The 13,851-nt window shown below is 55.4% G+C and overlaps 1 protein-coding gene across 3 annotated transcripts in view; it reads left to right on the top strand.

The window, feature by feature from the left end:
* Nucleotides 1-6,908: 6,908 nt before the first annotated feature.
* Nucleotides 6,909-13,851, top strand: part of P2RX6 (purinergic receptor P2X 6) — a 10,591-nt gene continuing 3,648 nt past the window's right edge. For 2 of the 3 annotated variants that reach the window (XM_034989185.1, XM_034989184.1), the window contains exons 1-8: nucleotides 6,909-7,249; nucleotides 7,952-8,102; nucleotides 9,410-9,481; nucleotides 12,397-12,472; nucleotides 12,674-12,767; nucleotides 12,854-12,934; nucleotides 13,020-13,161; nucleotides 13,251-13,360. In XM_034989185.1, the coding sequence (XP_034845076.1) occupies nucleotides 7,116-7,249; nucleotides 7,952-8,102; nucleotides 9,410-9,481; nucleotides 12,397-12,472; nucleotides 12,674-12,767; nucleotides 12,854-12,934; nucleotides 13,020-13,161; nucleotides 13,251-13,360 (860 nt within the window). In that variant the 5' untranslated portion in view covers nucleotides 6,909-7,115. The remainder of the gene's footprint in view (nucleotides 7,250-7,951; nucleotides 8,103-9,409; nucleotides 9,482-12,396; nucleotides 12,473-12,673; nucleotides 12,768-12,853; nucleotides 12,935-13,019; nucleotides 13,162-13,250; nucleotides 13,361-13,851) is intronic. The other variant, XM_034989186.1, reaches the window with a different exon arrangement.

Here is a 13,851-nt window from a genome sequence, read left to right as displayed (position 1 = left end):
AGGGAGTAGTGCAGGGTAAGAAACCTGGAGAGATTTTTAGCATGCAAAAATGGACAGAAGCCCCACCCACCCATCATGTTCTCCACTCTGTCAGCATTCAGCCAGTCTGACCTACTCCCAGTGCTCAAAAGCACCAGCACCAACATGACTCTGGGCTGTCCCCCTGGGTAGAACTGTTGACCCCCTTCTTCACCTAGCTAACAGCTCCTCATCCTTCTAACCTGGGTTCACAGCATCAGAAAGTCTTGCCTGCCCAGCTGGGCTGTGTTGCCTCCAGCCCCATGTCCACTGTGCTTCCATCCTTCCAGGCCCTGGTCTAATTACCTCTCTTTGCCTGGTCAGTCTCTCCCACCAGCCCAGGAGTACCTCAAGGATCTGAATTTGATACCTCTCCATGGTCTCAACTCCTCATGTGGTTTAGTAAGGCTAGTTCGAAGAAAGGCACAGAGGAAAAACAGATGCTCTAACTGAGCAGAACTAGCTTGCTTGGGGGCACCTGGCTGGCTCAGTCAGGGGAGCATGTCACCCTTGATCTCGGGGTTGTGAGTTCAAGCCCCACCTTGGATGCAGAGATTACTTAAAAATAAATTCTTTAGGGAAAAAAAAAGGAGGAAAAGAAAGAAGGAAAGAGAGAGAGAAAGAAAGGAAGGAAGGAAGGAAGAAAAGAAAGGAAGAAAGAAAAAGAAAGAAAGAAAGGAGGGAGGGAGGGAAGGAAGGAAGGAAGGAAGGAAGCAAGGAAGGAAGGAAGGAAGGAAGGAAGGAAAGGAAGGAAGGAAGGAAAGAAAGAACGAACGAACTAGCCTGCTTGGCCAGAACCCACTGCAGCAGGATGCTTTTAGCACCTTGGAGAGCTCCCTGCAAGGCAGCTGGGACTCCCTGTGCGGCCTTCCCTCTGGATTCCAAACCCAGCACTGGGTCTGACACCCAAAGATTCTCAGGTACAGGTATGCACTTTCTCCCTTCCTCAGACACTTCTAGGGCTGGGAGGAGAGGGTGGTGGTCCCCACTTTGTAGGGAAGCCCCTTCTTTGCTGAACAACTTGAGGGTGAGAAGGTTTCTCTACGTACATGAATTGGCATCTTGAAATTCCAATGCTTGGACTTCATGACCTCTGTGGCCAACTATGAGGTAGGTGCTACCTTCACCTTGGGTCAGATGGGGAGAATGAAACCCAAGCTCTTCACCCTTCAAGGGAGTCAGGCCCACCCACAGATTCCCACTTGAGGAAACAAAATGATCCTGCTGAGTTTGTCCTTTTCTGAGCTGAAGACCTCCCTACCACATATTTGTGCAGCTTTTACAGGGCCCTAGCTTCCTGCCCTCTCCATTCTGGCTGCCTCTCTGGTGTTTGCCTTTTCACTGTGAAGGCCCAGGGGGACATCTATACTCAGTTTGTTGGAAGTCTGAAATGATTTTATTTATTTATTAGAGAGAATGAGCAGAGCGAGGAGCAGAGAGAGAGGGAGAAGCAGACTCCCCGCTGAGCAGGGAGCCTGACGAGGGGCTCTATCCCAGGACCCTGGGATCGTGACTGAGCCGAAGTCAGGTGCTTAACTGACTGAGCCACCCAGGCGCCCCTGAACTTCTCTTTTAATTTCACAGTCTTCTCATAATAATTTTCTTAGAAGGTAAACAGGTTCTCTGGCAGTTAAATTCTAAGGCTGATCCTCAAAGACCAAGGTTGGTACCACCCCCACTCTAAGCTGCTTGAGACAGGACAGCGATTCCCAAACTTCCTTGATCAGACAAATCTCCTAGGGCACCCATTAAAATGTAGATGCATGGGCCTCGCTCCACCAAGATTCTGGTTCAGCAGGTCCAGGGCCCAGGAATCTGTGTTCCTAACCCAGGGTCCCAGGTGATTCCTATAATTGATTGGAGTGGTTGAGGTTAGACAGGTGCATGCTCCTAGCAAAGCAGATAGTCTGTGCAAAGGTCCTGGGACAAGAAAGTGGTGAGATCAAGGAATCCCATCAATGTCTTCCACAGTGCTTGCAATAAAATCTTCATGCCTTTTGCCAAGATTTGTAGGCCTGCAGCCCTCCGCTGCCTCTTCAGCTCATAGTGTAGCCCCTCTCTCCTGGCTCACTAGCCCAGCCACACCGGTGTCTATCAGTCTGGGAAATAAGCCTGCATGTTCACTGTTCCTCTGCTTGAAATGCTCTCTCCCTGGTCTTGCTATGGTTGATTCCTTCCCACCCTGCACATTTCAGCTTAAATGTCATCTCACAGAGCCCTCCCCAGCCACCCGTCTAAGGCAAGGGTCCCCATTCATCTCTAGAATCATGCCCTGTTTGTTTATTTTGTTGCACCAATAATTATGGAGAATTATCTTGTTAAAAGGTGTTCCTTGAGGCCAGGGACTCTGTTTTGTTCACAACCAGGTCACTAGTAGCTAAATGAGCACCCAGCACATGCAGTAGCAGGCAATGGCAATCTGTGGAAGAGATTAAGAGTTCTGTGTGGAAGGAGTGGGAGAGGGGCAGGCCAAAGTGGGACATGGGAAACAGGAGCCAGAATACGAATGTTCAGAGCGGTGCTGCCATCCTCCACCCGCCCCTACCCCAGGAAGGTGGGCTTGAGTGCCCCATGGTGGCCCTGGCCGGATGTTACCTGCGTGGTCAGTCAGTTGGTTATAGCTCAGGTCCAGGGATTTCAGTCCCGTGTGGGCCAGCAGGAGTTCAGCAAGGTACTAGGCTGCATGCTCCTCCAGGCCGTTCCCTGCCAGTTGTACCTTCTGCATGGTTGGGTTCACCGTGAGGGCAGCACAGATCGCCTGCGCTCCCACCACTCCCATCTGGTTCTCTGACAGGTCCACATCTAGGGGTTGGCAGCACTCCTCCATCAGTGGGATCCAAAGCCAGGCACCACCCTCTTCCACCTTCCTCTATCTCCCAAACCTCTCGGCCTGAGGCAGCAGAGGAGGCAATACAGCTGGACTACCCTGGGGTTGCACGGTGACTCTGCCTCTCATCAGCTGCATCCATCCCCTCAGGCCGCAGGCAGCTTCTCTGATGCCCACACCCTCTCCATGCATCCACACGCTTCTTTGTCTAGGGGCTCAAACCGCCTACTTCATGGTGCTGTATAAGATACCTGTGATGGCGAGGCAGCCACCCCGTGGATGATTCATGCCTGGCAGCAATATAACACACCCACAGAAGTCTTCACCGATGAATTTCTGGGAACTAGCAATGACAGCCCAGGTGGCTGTGCACAGAGCACGTACGTGAGCCAGGCACCTTGGTGAGCCCTTCATATGTGGTTTCATTTCATACTTAGCACAGCCCCAAGGGCTAAGTGCTACTGTTGGGGCCATTTCACAGATTGAAAACTAAGGCTCAGCAAGGTGGAGCAGCTTGCCTGGGGCCCCCTCACTCATCAGTGGTAGAGGTGGCGTTTGCATCCAGCCCCACTTCATATCCACCCAGCCTTCCACTGTCTCACATCGCCCATCCCCTGCCTCTCTGTTGGAGGACTCTCTCATCCAGCATTTAGGCAATAGGAGGCCACCATATGCAGGGGGTTGCTGGCCAGAAGAGAAGGGGAGTGAGGGGTGGGCTGGGTTAGGAGAGGAGTAGTATCCAGCATTGGGGGCACCACAGAGAGTCTACCTCCACCCGCACCACCCCACCCTGTGATGAGGCCCCTGCCCCCAGCAACGCCAACAGGCCCCGGGTGAGAAGGCCCAGCTGTGGGGGAGCCCACACCCCCCAGGAAAGGGAAGACTCAAATCTGCCCACCTGCTCCACGCTCAGCACCTACCACAGATAGTGCTGCTTTTGCTCAGGGCACCTGCCAGGGCCTCCACGCCGGCCCCACAGAGCCCATTGTCTCGAAGGTCCAGCCGCTTGACATAGGGATTGGAGGTCAATGCTGAAGCCAGAGCCCGGGCACCCTGGGACAAAGAGGGACCTGAGGGACCTGGTCCTTCCCAGGGGTGAAGGCCCCAGACACAGCTGGCCAGTACCCTGGCTCATTTCCAGGACTCAGCCCACCCAGTGCCCTCCAACTAGAAGGCCCTCCCCTTCCCACATACCCAGGGGACACCTTCTTATCCTTCTAGGCTCCACCCAGATCTTACCTCCTGGAACCTTCCCTGACTGCCCCCTCCCCAGCAGGTTAGGGGCCCCCTGCAGACCCTCCAACCCTTACACTGAATTCTGTCATAGCCCTGATCCCACCTGTCACCCAGAAGTGGGGATGGGACATGTCTGACACAGAGCAAGGCCAGGGAGTATGTGGTATGGGCTCAAGAAGGGGCCACTCCCATGGCTGCTGCCTCCCAAGTCCTGTCACTCCAAGCCTGGTCCCAGGGTCTCTCCAGGGTTACCTGGGGCCCCAGGCCATGGTGCCTCAGGTTCAGCTCTGGGGTGCTCCCTTGGCGCAGAAAGCAGGAGGCAGGCACAACACTATGGGCCTGGCAAGACCTCAGGTAGAGGGTGTCCTTGACCAGTCCTCCAGGCCCACGGATACCTGATAGGAGAAAGGGAGATGATGAATGTGGATCCCTCTCCAGACACAGTCGCCTACTCCCCTGCCCTGTGTCACCATGCAGCCTATGTTCCCCTCTAGAGGCATCTTTTCCTGTGCTAGGAGGGACACTGAAAGTCAGAGAAAGCAAATCCTTTCCCTAAAGTCACACAGCTAGTAGTAGTTAATCCTGGCATAGAACCTTTCCCGTCTGATGCCAAAGTGCATGCTGTGTCTTTTCCACTGGATTGCAGAACACATGTTTTGTGACTATTTTATGGGGGAAGAAATTGAAATAATTCTAAGTTCTATACATTTATTAGCTTAGTTGTTCCTGTGGGTTGGGAAAACCCAGCCCTGATCCTATTTCGGGGTGGGACACCCCTTGTTACATTGTTTGGCGGGGTTTAACATCACTCACTTTGGAGGCGTTTTCTGAAGGTGCAACTCCTGATGCCCCCAGGAGCATTGTGGGGAGAGCACGGGGTTGGCTGGAGGGGCCGCCCGCTGTCCCGAAGGTGTCCCACGGAGGGGTGCGCTCCCTCCTGGACAGGGTTCCCTTGCCCGCTTGGCCCCAGCCTGCCCCCTCCAGCCCTGCGGGAGAAGCGCCCTAGGTGAGGAGACAGCACCTTCCATCTCCCGGTCGGAGTCTGCAACGTCTGAACACTCCTCGGTCTCCGGGGCGCCTGCAAGACGCCCAGCGGCCGCTGCCACCTCTTCCTCCTGCTCTTCCTTCTCCCCGGACCTCTTGCTGGGAGCCCTCATGGTTACGCCCATTTCTCAGTCGCTAGCACTGAGGCGGCAACAGGGCGGCCAGCACCTAGAGCGTTGCCCGGGGATATGGGCGGACCCTCCGGCTGCGTTGACCAATCGAATGTGGCGCACAGCGAACAGGCGCCCGCTGCAACCAATAGAAACGCGCCTCCCCGTAGCCGTCGCCCGGGCAACCCGGTGTTGTTGGTTGCTAGAGAAACCGCCGCTGGCGTGGGCCGACCTTTCGTCTACTCAGTCTGGGCAGATGAGAGCGTGCGCCAGGGTTCCAGCATCGCCCCCACACCTTCCACGGACTGGGGAACGTGGCTGACTCCAAAGCCTGTGCCTTTTGTCCCTATGGCCTGCGGGCGCGCTGCGCAAGAGAGCCTGGGGAACCTTGCAAAGCCCGGTCACCCTCCCCTCTGGAACCAGAGTCACGCTCTCACTCCGTGGCTGCCAATTCTCTCTCATGCTCTAGCGTCGCATATGTTGCTTGCTCCACCAGGAACATTCCTCTCCAACTGTGCTTGTTGAACTTCAGAATCGGCAAGTGTCAGCTCAGAGGTCACTTCTTTTTTTTTTTTTTTTTTTTTTTTTTAGATTTTATTTATTTATTTGTCAGAGAGACAGAACGCAAGCAGGGGGAGAGGCAGGCAGAGGGAGAAGCAGGCTCCCCGCCGAGCAAGGAGCCCGATGTGGGACTCGATCCCAGGACCCTGGGATCATGACCTGAGCCGAAGGCAGACGCTTAACCGACTGAGCCACCCAGGCGTCCCGAGGTCACTTCTTCTTGAAGCTTTCCTTGACCCCTCCTCTGGGCTCCTGCAACCCCCAAGCTGCCCTCTCACAGTACCTATTGATGAGGGAACAGAAGGCAAGCTGAGGACCAAGCCGAAGCTGGCGCCCAACCCCCCACCCCCCTTTGGGATATATGTGACATTCCTCAGGCACTCCTGGCTGCCCTAAAGGAAAAACAAATGGTTAACTGATAGAGATCACAGTCTTGCAAGACAGGAGTCTCCCTCAGTTTACAAATGTCCTAGTGATTTACAAGGAAGAGGCTTTAAATAGCCTAACTTCCAAGAGACCCATAACTCAGTTTCCTGAAGCCCTAACATCACCCTCCCCTCTTTACATAAACTGAAGGGAGACTGAGATGCAAGGAAATGTAAATAAAATTGAATTTCTTTTGAACCTAAAGCCCACTGACAAGGACTTGTGATAGGAGGAATGTAACATTCCTCCAGGAAACTCCCAACTGTCTTCATGTTAGTGCCTCATTAGAGGGAAAAACAGCAGTGGCTTGACAATAACCAGGCCTCCAGTATCCTGAGAGTCTTTAGCAAATGACAGTCCTTCTGGGCACCCCCTTTGTCCTCACCTCCCCAACTCCTGAGTATGTAATCAGCCCCTCCTCAAGACCACAGGGCAGCCCCTCTCTCTGCCCACGGGGCCTGTCCCTGTGCTTTAATAAACCACCATTTTGCACCAAAGACTCCTCAAGAATTCTTTCTTGGTCGTCGGCTCCAGACTCCACCCCACTGAACCTCACCTATACTCCCAAACTGCATCACCTATGACACTTGTCATCTCCTCCTCCCTCCCTCCCCCAAGGAAGTGAGGCCAGAGGGTAGGGTTGCAGAGGCTTCTCCCCTCTGCGGGGGCCCTGGGCCCCCTCAGAAGGAGAGGGTGGGAGGTCCTGGGCAGCCAGGGGTTGGGACTGAACCCAGGGCTGGGGGGTGGCGGCTGGATCCTGTCCCCAGTGGAAGTGTCCCTTTAATAGCTTGCTGGCCTGGGCCAGCTAGGGCTCCTGCTTTACTTCCCATTCAGCGGTGTTTGCAGCTGCTGTGCTGACTCATGCACCCCAGCAGCCCACAGGAGCTGGAAGCATGGGCTCCACAGGGGCCTTGGCAGGCTGGGGGCTTCTGGATTACAAAACGGAGAAGTATGTGATAACCAGGAATTGGCGGGTGGGCGCCCTGCAGAGGCTGCTGCAGCTTGGGGTCATGGCCTACGTGGTAGGGTAAGAGAAAGACTCCTGGGCCACACTTGGCTGGGGGGATAATGACTGGGCCTGCTGGGCTGAGGGTTGACGGTTTGACTCTTCAGGGGCTGAGCTGGTGGTAGCAGAGGGGAGCAGGTTGGGATAGGGAGGAAGTAGGCAGAGGGAGGATCTTTGTCTGTCTAGAAGCCAGTGGATACAAGAGCAAGCTGTGGGTCTGGGTCCTCCTGTGTGCCCACCTCCTTCCTTTCCTGGGCCTTGTTTCCAGGCCCATACTGATCTCTGGGCACAGAGCAAGATGCGTCCCTATCTGTACCAGGAGGCCCCTGGTGGGGCAGGAGGTATAGTCCCTGATGCTTGGGAGAGCTGGGAGACCACCAGTTTTAGCTGGGTCAGGGGAGTCTTTAAGGAGGACTTGGGCCTAGCCAGGGCAGGGGGCGGGTGTTGGCTGGTGAAAGAGGTGGTGGTGGGCATCTCCAAGCCTATGAGTGCCTGATAGGGGACACCCATGAAAGGCACTGGCTGTCTGATCATGGTTGGAGCTTCTGGCCTGTGCAGGGTGTTTGGGGTGGGAAATGAGGCTGGAGGGGAGGCAGGGGCCCTGCATGCTGGGCTGGGAGCCTGGAGGGTGTGTGAGGAGAGAGGCCGAGAGGGTGGGGCCCGCTCTGCCACTGCTCACCATGGACCAGAGACAGGCCACACTGCCCATCGCTTCTTCCTAAGGTGGGCTCTCCTCGCCAAAAAAGGATACCAGGAGCGAGATCCGGACCCCCAGATTTCCGTCATCACCAAACTCAAAGGGGTTTCGGTGACCCAGATCAAGGAGCTGGGTCACCAGCTGTGGGACGCGGCGGACTTTGTGAAGCCACCACAGGTAGGTGCCTTGGTCCTGCTGCCAGGCAGTGATACCCCTGACACCACCCCTGCGGCGAGTGTGTGCGTGAGGGGCACATGAGGCCCGAGCAGGGTATTGGCACCGCATAGGGTCGGGCTTGGGAAGGGCCTTACAGAGGAGCGGTGCCTGGACGGGGCTTTCCGGGATGTGTAAGAGGTTTCCGGGTGGACAGAAGCCAGGTCAGAGGAACTGTCTTTATAAAGGCTGCCCCTGGAAGACTGGAATGTTTAGGAACTCAAGGCTGGAGCTTGAGGATGGGGCGGGAGAAGTGGAGGGGACCAGGGTCTGAGCTTCCTGAATGCTCCCCTCCCTGACCTGGGGCATGGCTCTCAGGTGCTCCTCCTCTGCCCCTCCCACACAGCATTTCCAGCTCCTTCTTCCCCCACCCAGATTGTCCATAGCTTCGGTTTCTACCTTTATCCTGCCAATGCCAAAACTGTAGCCCCAGTGACTGCCTGCCCCAAGTGCCACCTGCCTCCTGGGTGCACATCCACCACGTCCAAAGAGGAATCATCTCCCTCTCCCGGCGTGGCCTCTTTTCATCCAGTGGGGGCCAAAGCTGGACCTGTGCCTCCCTTCTGTGCATATTCCGTTTCCTAGCAGTGTTCACTGCTGCCTGGGTCATACCTGGATGAGGCCGTGAGCTTCTAGTGGGTCCCTGGTGCACGCCGCCCAGCAGCCAGCCTGAGCTTTCCTATGTGATATCAATCAGAGCCTGCCAAACCTTGTTTCCACTCTGGGAAGACTCCTTTTCCATGGTGGTGGCCACCAAGTCCAGATCTTGACCACTGTCACACCCCCTGCCTTCTCTCCTTCCTGGGTGTGCATTGCCCCAAACTTGCAGAGCTCACACACGCAGCACTTGGGTGTCAGCCACCCGGCCTGTCCTTAGCCACCCTTTGCCCAGGTGGAACTCATCACCTGCTCCACTCGGCCCTGACTATGTGTGCAATTGAGGGGTCCACCTCCCCTTTACCTTGGGCAGGTCCCCAGTCCAACTCAGCTCTGGATCTTCAGTGCCTAGAAGCAGGAGGCGCTTGGACAATTCTGGTTGAGAGAATGAGTACGAACATGAAAAATACACTTGTCTCAAAGAGGCAGCTGTGGGCTTCTCGAAATGGCCAGAAACCCAGCCAGCTTCTTATCTCTACTTCAGCTGGCTTCACTGGAGGTACTTTCCTGACTTGATCAGGCCAGGACCCTTTTCCCCACCAGCCAAGCTGCCAGTTCTGTCCTCTCCCTTTGGGGGAGGGAAGCAGGGACCAACCCTGACACTTGCTTTCTAGGGAGAGAACGTGTTCTTCTTGGTGACCAATTTTCTCGTGACACCAGAACAAGTTCAGGACAGATGCCCAGAGGTAAGCCTGCCCAGGAGCTTCCCAGCAGGTCCCTAGTTCCTCTGCCAGCCCTGCATCACCAGCCATGTCCCCCGTTCTCCTTCCCACGTAACTGAGGGTTCATTATGTGCTCCTGTATGTCAGGCACTGAGCTAAAACCTTTCCGTGAATCATTCCACTTAATCTTCACAAATACTCTGCTGGTAGGAATTACTGCGATCCCATTTAAGATGAGAAGATAGGGTCTCAGCAAGGTAGACTCTCGTGCTCAAGGCTGTCCAGCCTCTGGACCTCTGAGCTGTCTTCTGGAGCCTTCCACCGTAGCCCTCTGTGAGATGTCCTGGCCCTTCCTGCCCTGGTCCCACCTCTGGGCACCCTTCAGGTTGTCAATGTAACACCCAGAATTGGGTACAAGGCTCAGGTGAGCTCTAATAGCAAGAGGCTAGATCACCTTCTCTTTTCTTCTTTTTTTGTAAGATTTATTTATTTATTTTTAGCGAGAAAGAGCGTGGGCAAGCGTGAGCAGGGGTGTGTGTGGGGGTAACTGGTGCAGAGGGAGAGAAAGAATCCTGAAGCAGACTCCCTGCTGAGCGAGGAGCCCCATGTGGGGCTCGATTCAAGGACCCTGAGATCATGACCTGAGCCAAAATCAAGAGCCAGCCTCTTAACAAACTGAGCCACCCAGGCGCCCTAATCACCTCCTCTTTTCTATGTGCAGTCTCTATTAATGTGTCCCAAGTCAGCTTCCATTTTTGTGGCCAAACACAGCACACTCCTGCTGATGCTGAGCTCAGGGTCACTTATGATCTCTGGATATTTTTCACTACAACTGTGGTCACACCAGAGTCTCTCACCCCCTATTCTTATCTATTTCTCATCCAGAATCACAGGTTTTCCGCCTGAAATCTCACCTTTTCCCCTTGCCTGAGGATGTCCCACAGATCCAGTGTCTGTCACAGAGCACACTTACTCTTCTCTCCAGCTGTGGGTTTTTTTCCAAAAATTTTTTTACTGTGATAAAATAAATGTGACATAAAATTTACCTTCTTACCCATTTCTACGTGTATGGTTTCCAGCTGTGGATTTTGTTTGAGCAGTTGGCACCCAACACATAGCCCTGGAAGCCTACCTCCGTGGTGACCTCTTTTTAAAATCCAGCCTGACATTTAATTGCTTATGGGGCTGGAGAGTAACTGTGTGGTCACCTGTCCCCTATGTCCTGGTTGTTGGTGCCACCACAGATACTGGGGGTGTCACATGTCCCAGGCTGGCCCCGTCCGCAAAGGAGGTAAAGCATGTGTACAAAGGATGTGCAAATGCACATGATGTCTTTCTTTTACTAAATGTTCAGAAGACATCTAATTAATGTTGAGTGTGTAGGCTGTCCTGAAATTTCACTGAAGCCATCATTCTGCGTTTTCTGGAATCCATGTGATTCCTCTTTGCCTCATGTCCCGGCTTTGAGCTCTTCCCATGAAACTTCCGGGGCTGGGAAGGAATTCATCAGATCTGACAACATGACTTCCTGAGACTAGCCAGCGCTCCTGCCATCTCCTCTCGGGGGTCCTGGTCATCCGGTCCCTCCCAACACATGCACTGTTCTTCTTGGAGAGTCCAGCCTCCAGCAAACACCTGCTGAGCCTCGGGACGGGTTGTGTGTGTGTGTGGGTGGGTGGGTGGGGGGCAGACCCGATGCTGGGGATGCAAAACTCCGCCGCTTGTATCTCAAGCAGCTCTTGCATAGGCAGCCCAGCCAAGGAGGCAGTTCCTGGGATGCGGGCAGAGCCCATAGCTGGAGACGCAGGGAGGCATGTCTGCCGGCCCAGGGCCTCAGGAAGGCTTTCCCACAGGACTGGAGACTCAAGTGGGATCTTGAGAATGTCCAAGCAGAGGGAGCTGTGTGAGCAAAGGCCCCAAGCTCTGTGAGATGAGGCACCTCCGGGGTCACCTGCTTCAGAGTGGGGTTGGAGCCTAGATTTGGATTGAGGTGGCGAGGGGGTAACCCGAGATCTCAGGGGCCCTATGAATTCTGCTAAGGAGCTGAACTTGATCACAGGAGTGCAGCGGAGGCCGAGATGGTCTCTGCTGAATGAATGGAGGCAGATGATGCAGAGACCAGGCCCTGTGGTGGTCATCATGGGGTCCGATTGGAGGAGATGGCAGCCCAGCCGGGGCGGGGGGGAGAGGATGGGCGGACTCAGGACACAGGTGGCCCTACTCTGTCCTCTGCCCACTTATCACAGTCCCCACCCCTCATGGTCCCACTGTCTCATTTGGCCTAGAGTCCCCGAACCCTTCTTGCCACCGTGGCACTGGGCTCGTGAGCCAGGTGACCCGAACCATGGCGTTCATTGTCAGCCTAGGGCGGAATGTATCTGTGAGAGTGTGCTTTCCTCTCTAGGCTCTAGGGCCCCCAGAAAGCTTGCCACCTCCCCCTTCTGACTGACCCCTAGAATAGTGTGAGCGTGCAGGCGCTAATGTCCCTGTTTTACGGAAGAACAAACAGTGTGTGTGGTCCTACCCACTTCCCTACCCAGACCCCTCCAACCAGGGCCCTGCCCTTTGTTCCCCACACCCAGTCCCTCCACCCTGGCATGAACTTGCCCTTCACAGAGTCCCTTCACCTTCCCTGTTCTGTCATCTGAGTTGGACCAGAGGATCTGGGCCTCCAGCGGGGAGAGAACTATCAGGAAGGAAGGAAGCTTGCTCTGCCTTGGAATACAGCACCTGAATCCCTAGCTGGCCGGGGGGCTGCTCGCTACCGTCCTCTGACCACCTCCTTTTATTTGTACCCTCCAGCTTTCCCATGTGCCCCCCCAAACTCAGGCATCTCTATGGGGCTAAGGCAGTGGGGGCCGCACCTGCAGGCTTCAAGGCTGGGTCATAGAGGGGAGCCATACCCCGGGCCCTTGGCAACTCTGCTTTCCCCACCTCAGCACCCCTCCATCCCGCTGGCTAATTGCTGGGCCGATGAGGACTGTCCCGAAGGGGAGACAGGGACGCACAGCCACGGTAACTGTGGGCCCTGTCTTCCAGTGCCTCCCCTGGGTGGGGGCTCCAGGGGCTGGGCTGGGACCCTGGGTGGCTCTTGAGGGCAGGCCTGGTGGTGCCTCTGTGTCTCTCCTTTCTGTCAACGGCCCCCTGGCCCTACCCCCGCCCCTCCCCTGGCCCTGTGGAAATTTGAGGGCCTGGAGTTTGCCTTGTTTTCTCAAGGCATAAAAACGGGCCAATGTGTGGAATTCAACGGGACCCACAGGACCTGCGAGATCCAGGGCTGGTGCCCTGTGGAGAGCAGCACTGTGCCCGAGTAAGTGTGTCTCCCCCGCCCCACCCCCGCCCAGGACAGGGCCCCAGAACCGCAGAGCCTGCCCTTCCCTTCCCCTCTGCCCGCAGGAAGCCCCTACTGTTCCAGGCAGAGAACTTCACCCTGTTCATCAAGAACACTGTCACCTTCAGCAAGTTCAACTTCTCCAAGTAAGCGTGGGTGGGTCCTGCTGGCCCCCGACCCTCCTGGTCTCCTACCTGGCCTGACCCCCCCGTCCCATCCCCCACCCCCCAGGTCCAACGCCTTGGACACCTGGGACGCCACTTACTTCAAGCGCTGTCGCTATGACTCACGCTACAGCCCCTTCTGCCCGGTGTTCCGCATTGGGGACCTCGTGGCTGCGGCTGGAGGGGTCTTTGAGGACCTGGCACTGCTGGTGGGTCCATGGGGGGCAGGGTTCCAGGAGGGCTCAGGGAGAGGGTCCGGAGCCTATGTGCCAGTGAAGCAGCGATATGCCATGTGCAGGGAGGTGCCGTGGGCGTCCGAGTCCACTGGGATTGTGACCTGGATGCTGGGGGTTCCGACTGCCGGCCCCACTACTCCTTCCAGCTTCAGGAGAGGAGCTACAACTTCAGGTGCGGCCCCCACTACCCTCTAGCTGCTCCTTGGCCAGGTCACCCCTCCACCTGTCCTCCTGTGGCAGCCAGGACCCACCACACGGTGGCCCACCCCTCCGGGCACTCCACTGTGTGTGCAAGGAAGGCCCCAGGCCCAGGAGGGGTGTTCTCAGCCTCTCTCCTGATCCGGTCCCCCCCCCCTTCCCCCCGGGCCCCCCCGCCCCGCACCCAGCCTCTCCCTCCTCGGCACAGGGGCGTTTCTTTTTTACTTTTGCCTTAGGTCTTATCTAAAAATTCTCAAAAACCTATAGAAAAGTTCAAAGATCGGTACTGTGCACACCCGTACCCATATACCCTTTATCTGGGTTCTCTAGGGTTTTTTTGTTTTGTTTTGTTTTGGGTTTTATTTTTTACCATTTTGCCACATTTGCTTTCTCTCTCCCTCTCTAGAGTAAGCTGGATTTATTTATTTATTTATTTATTTATTTATTTATTTATTTATTTATTTA

Source organism: Mirounga leonina, unplaced genomic scaffold (assembly GCF_011800145.1).
Source record: "Mirounga leonina isolate KUSES-001 unplaced genomic scaffold, KU_Mleo_1.0 Mir_481, whole genome shotgun sequence".
Lineage (NCBI taxonomy): Eukaryota > Metazoa > Chordata > Mammalia > Carnivora > Phocidae > Mirounga > Mirounga leonina.
Note: the sequence above shows the minus strand (reverse complement) of the source record. Positions and strands in the feature narration are given on the sequence as shown.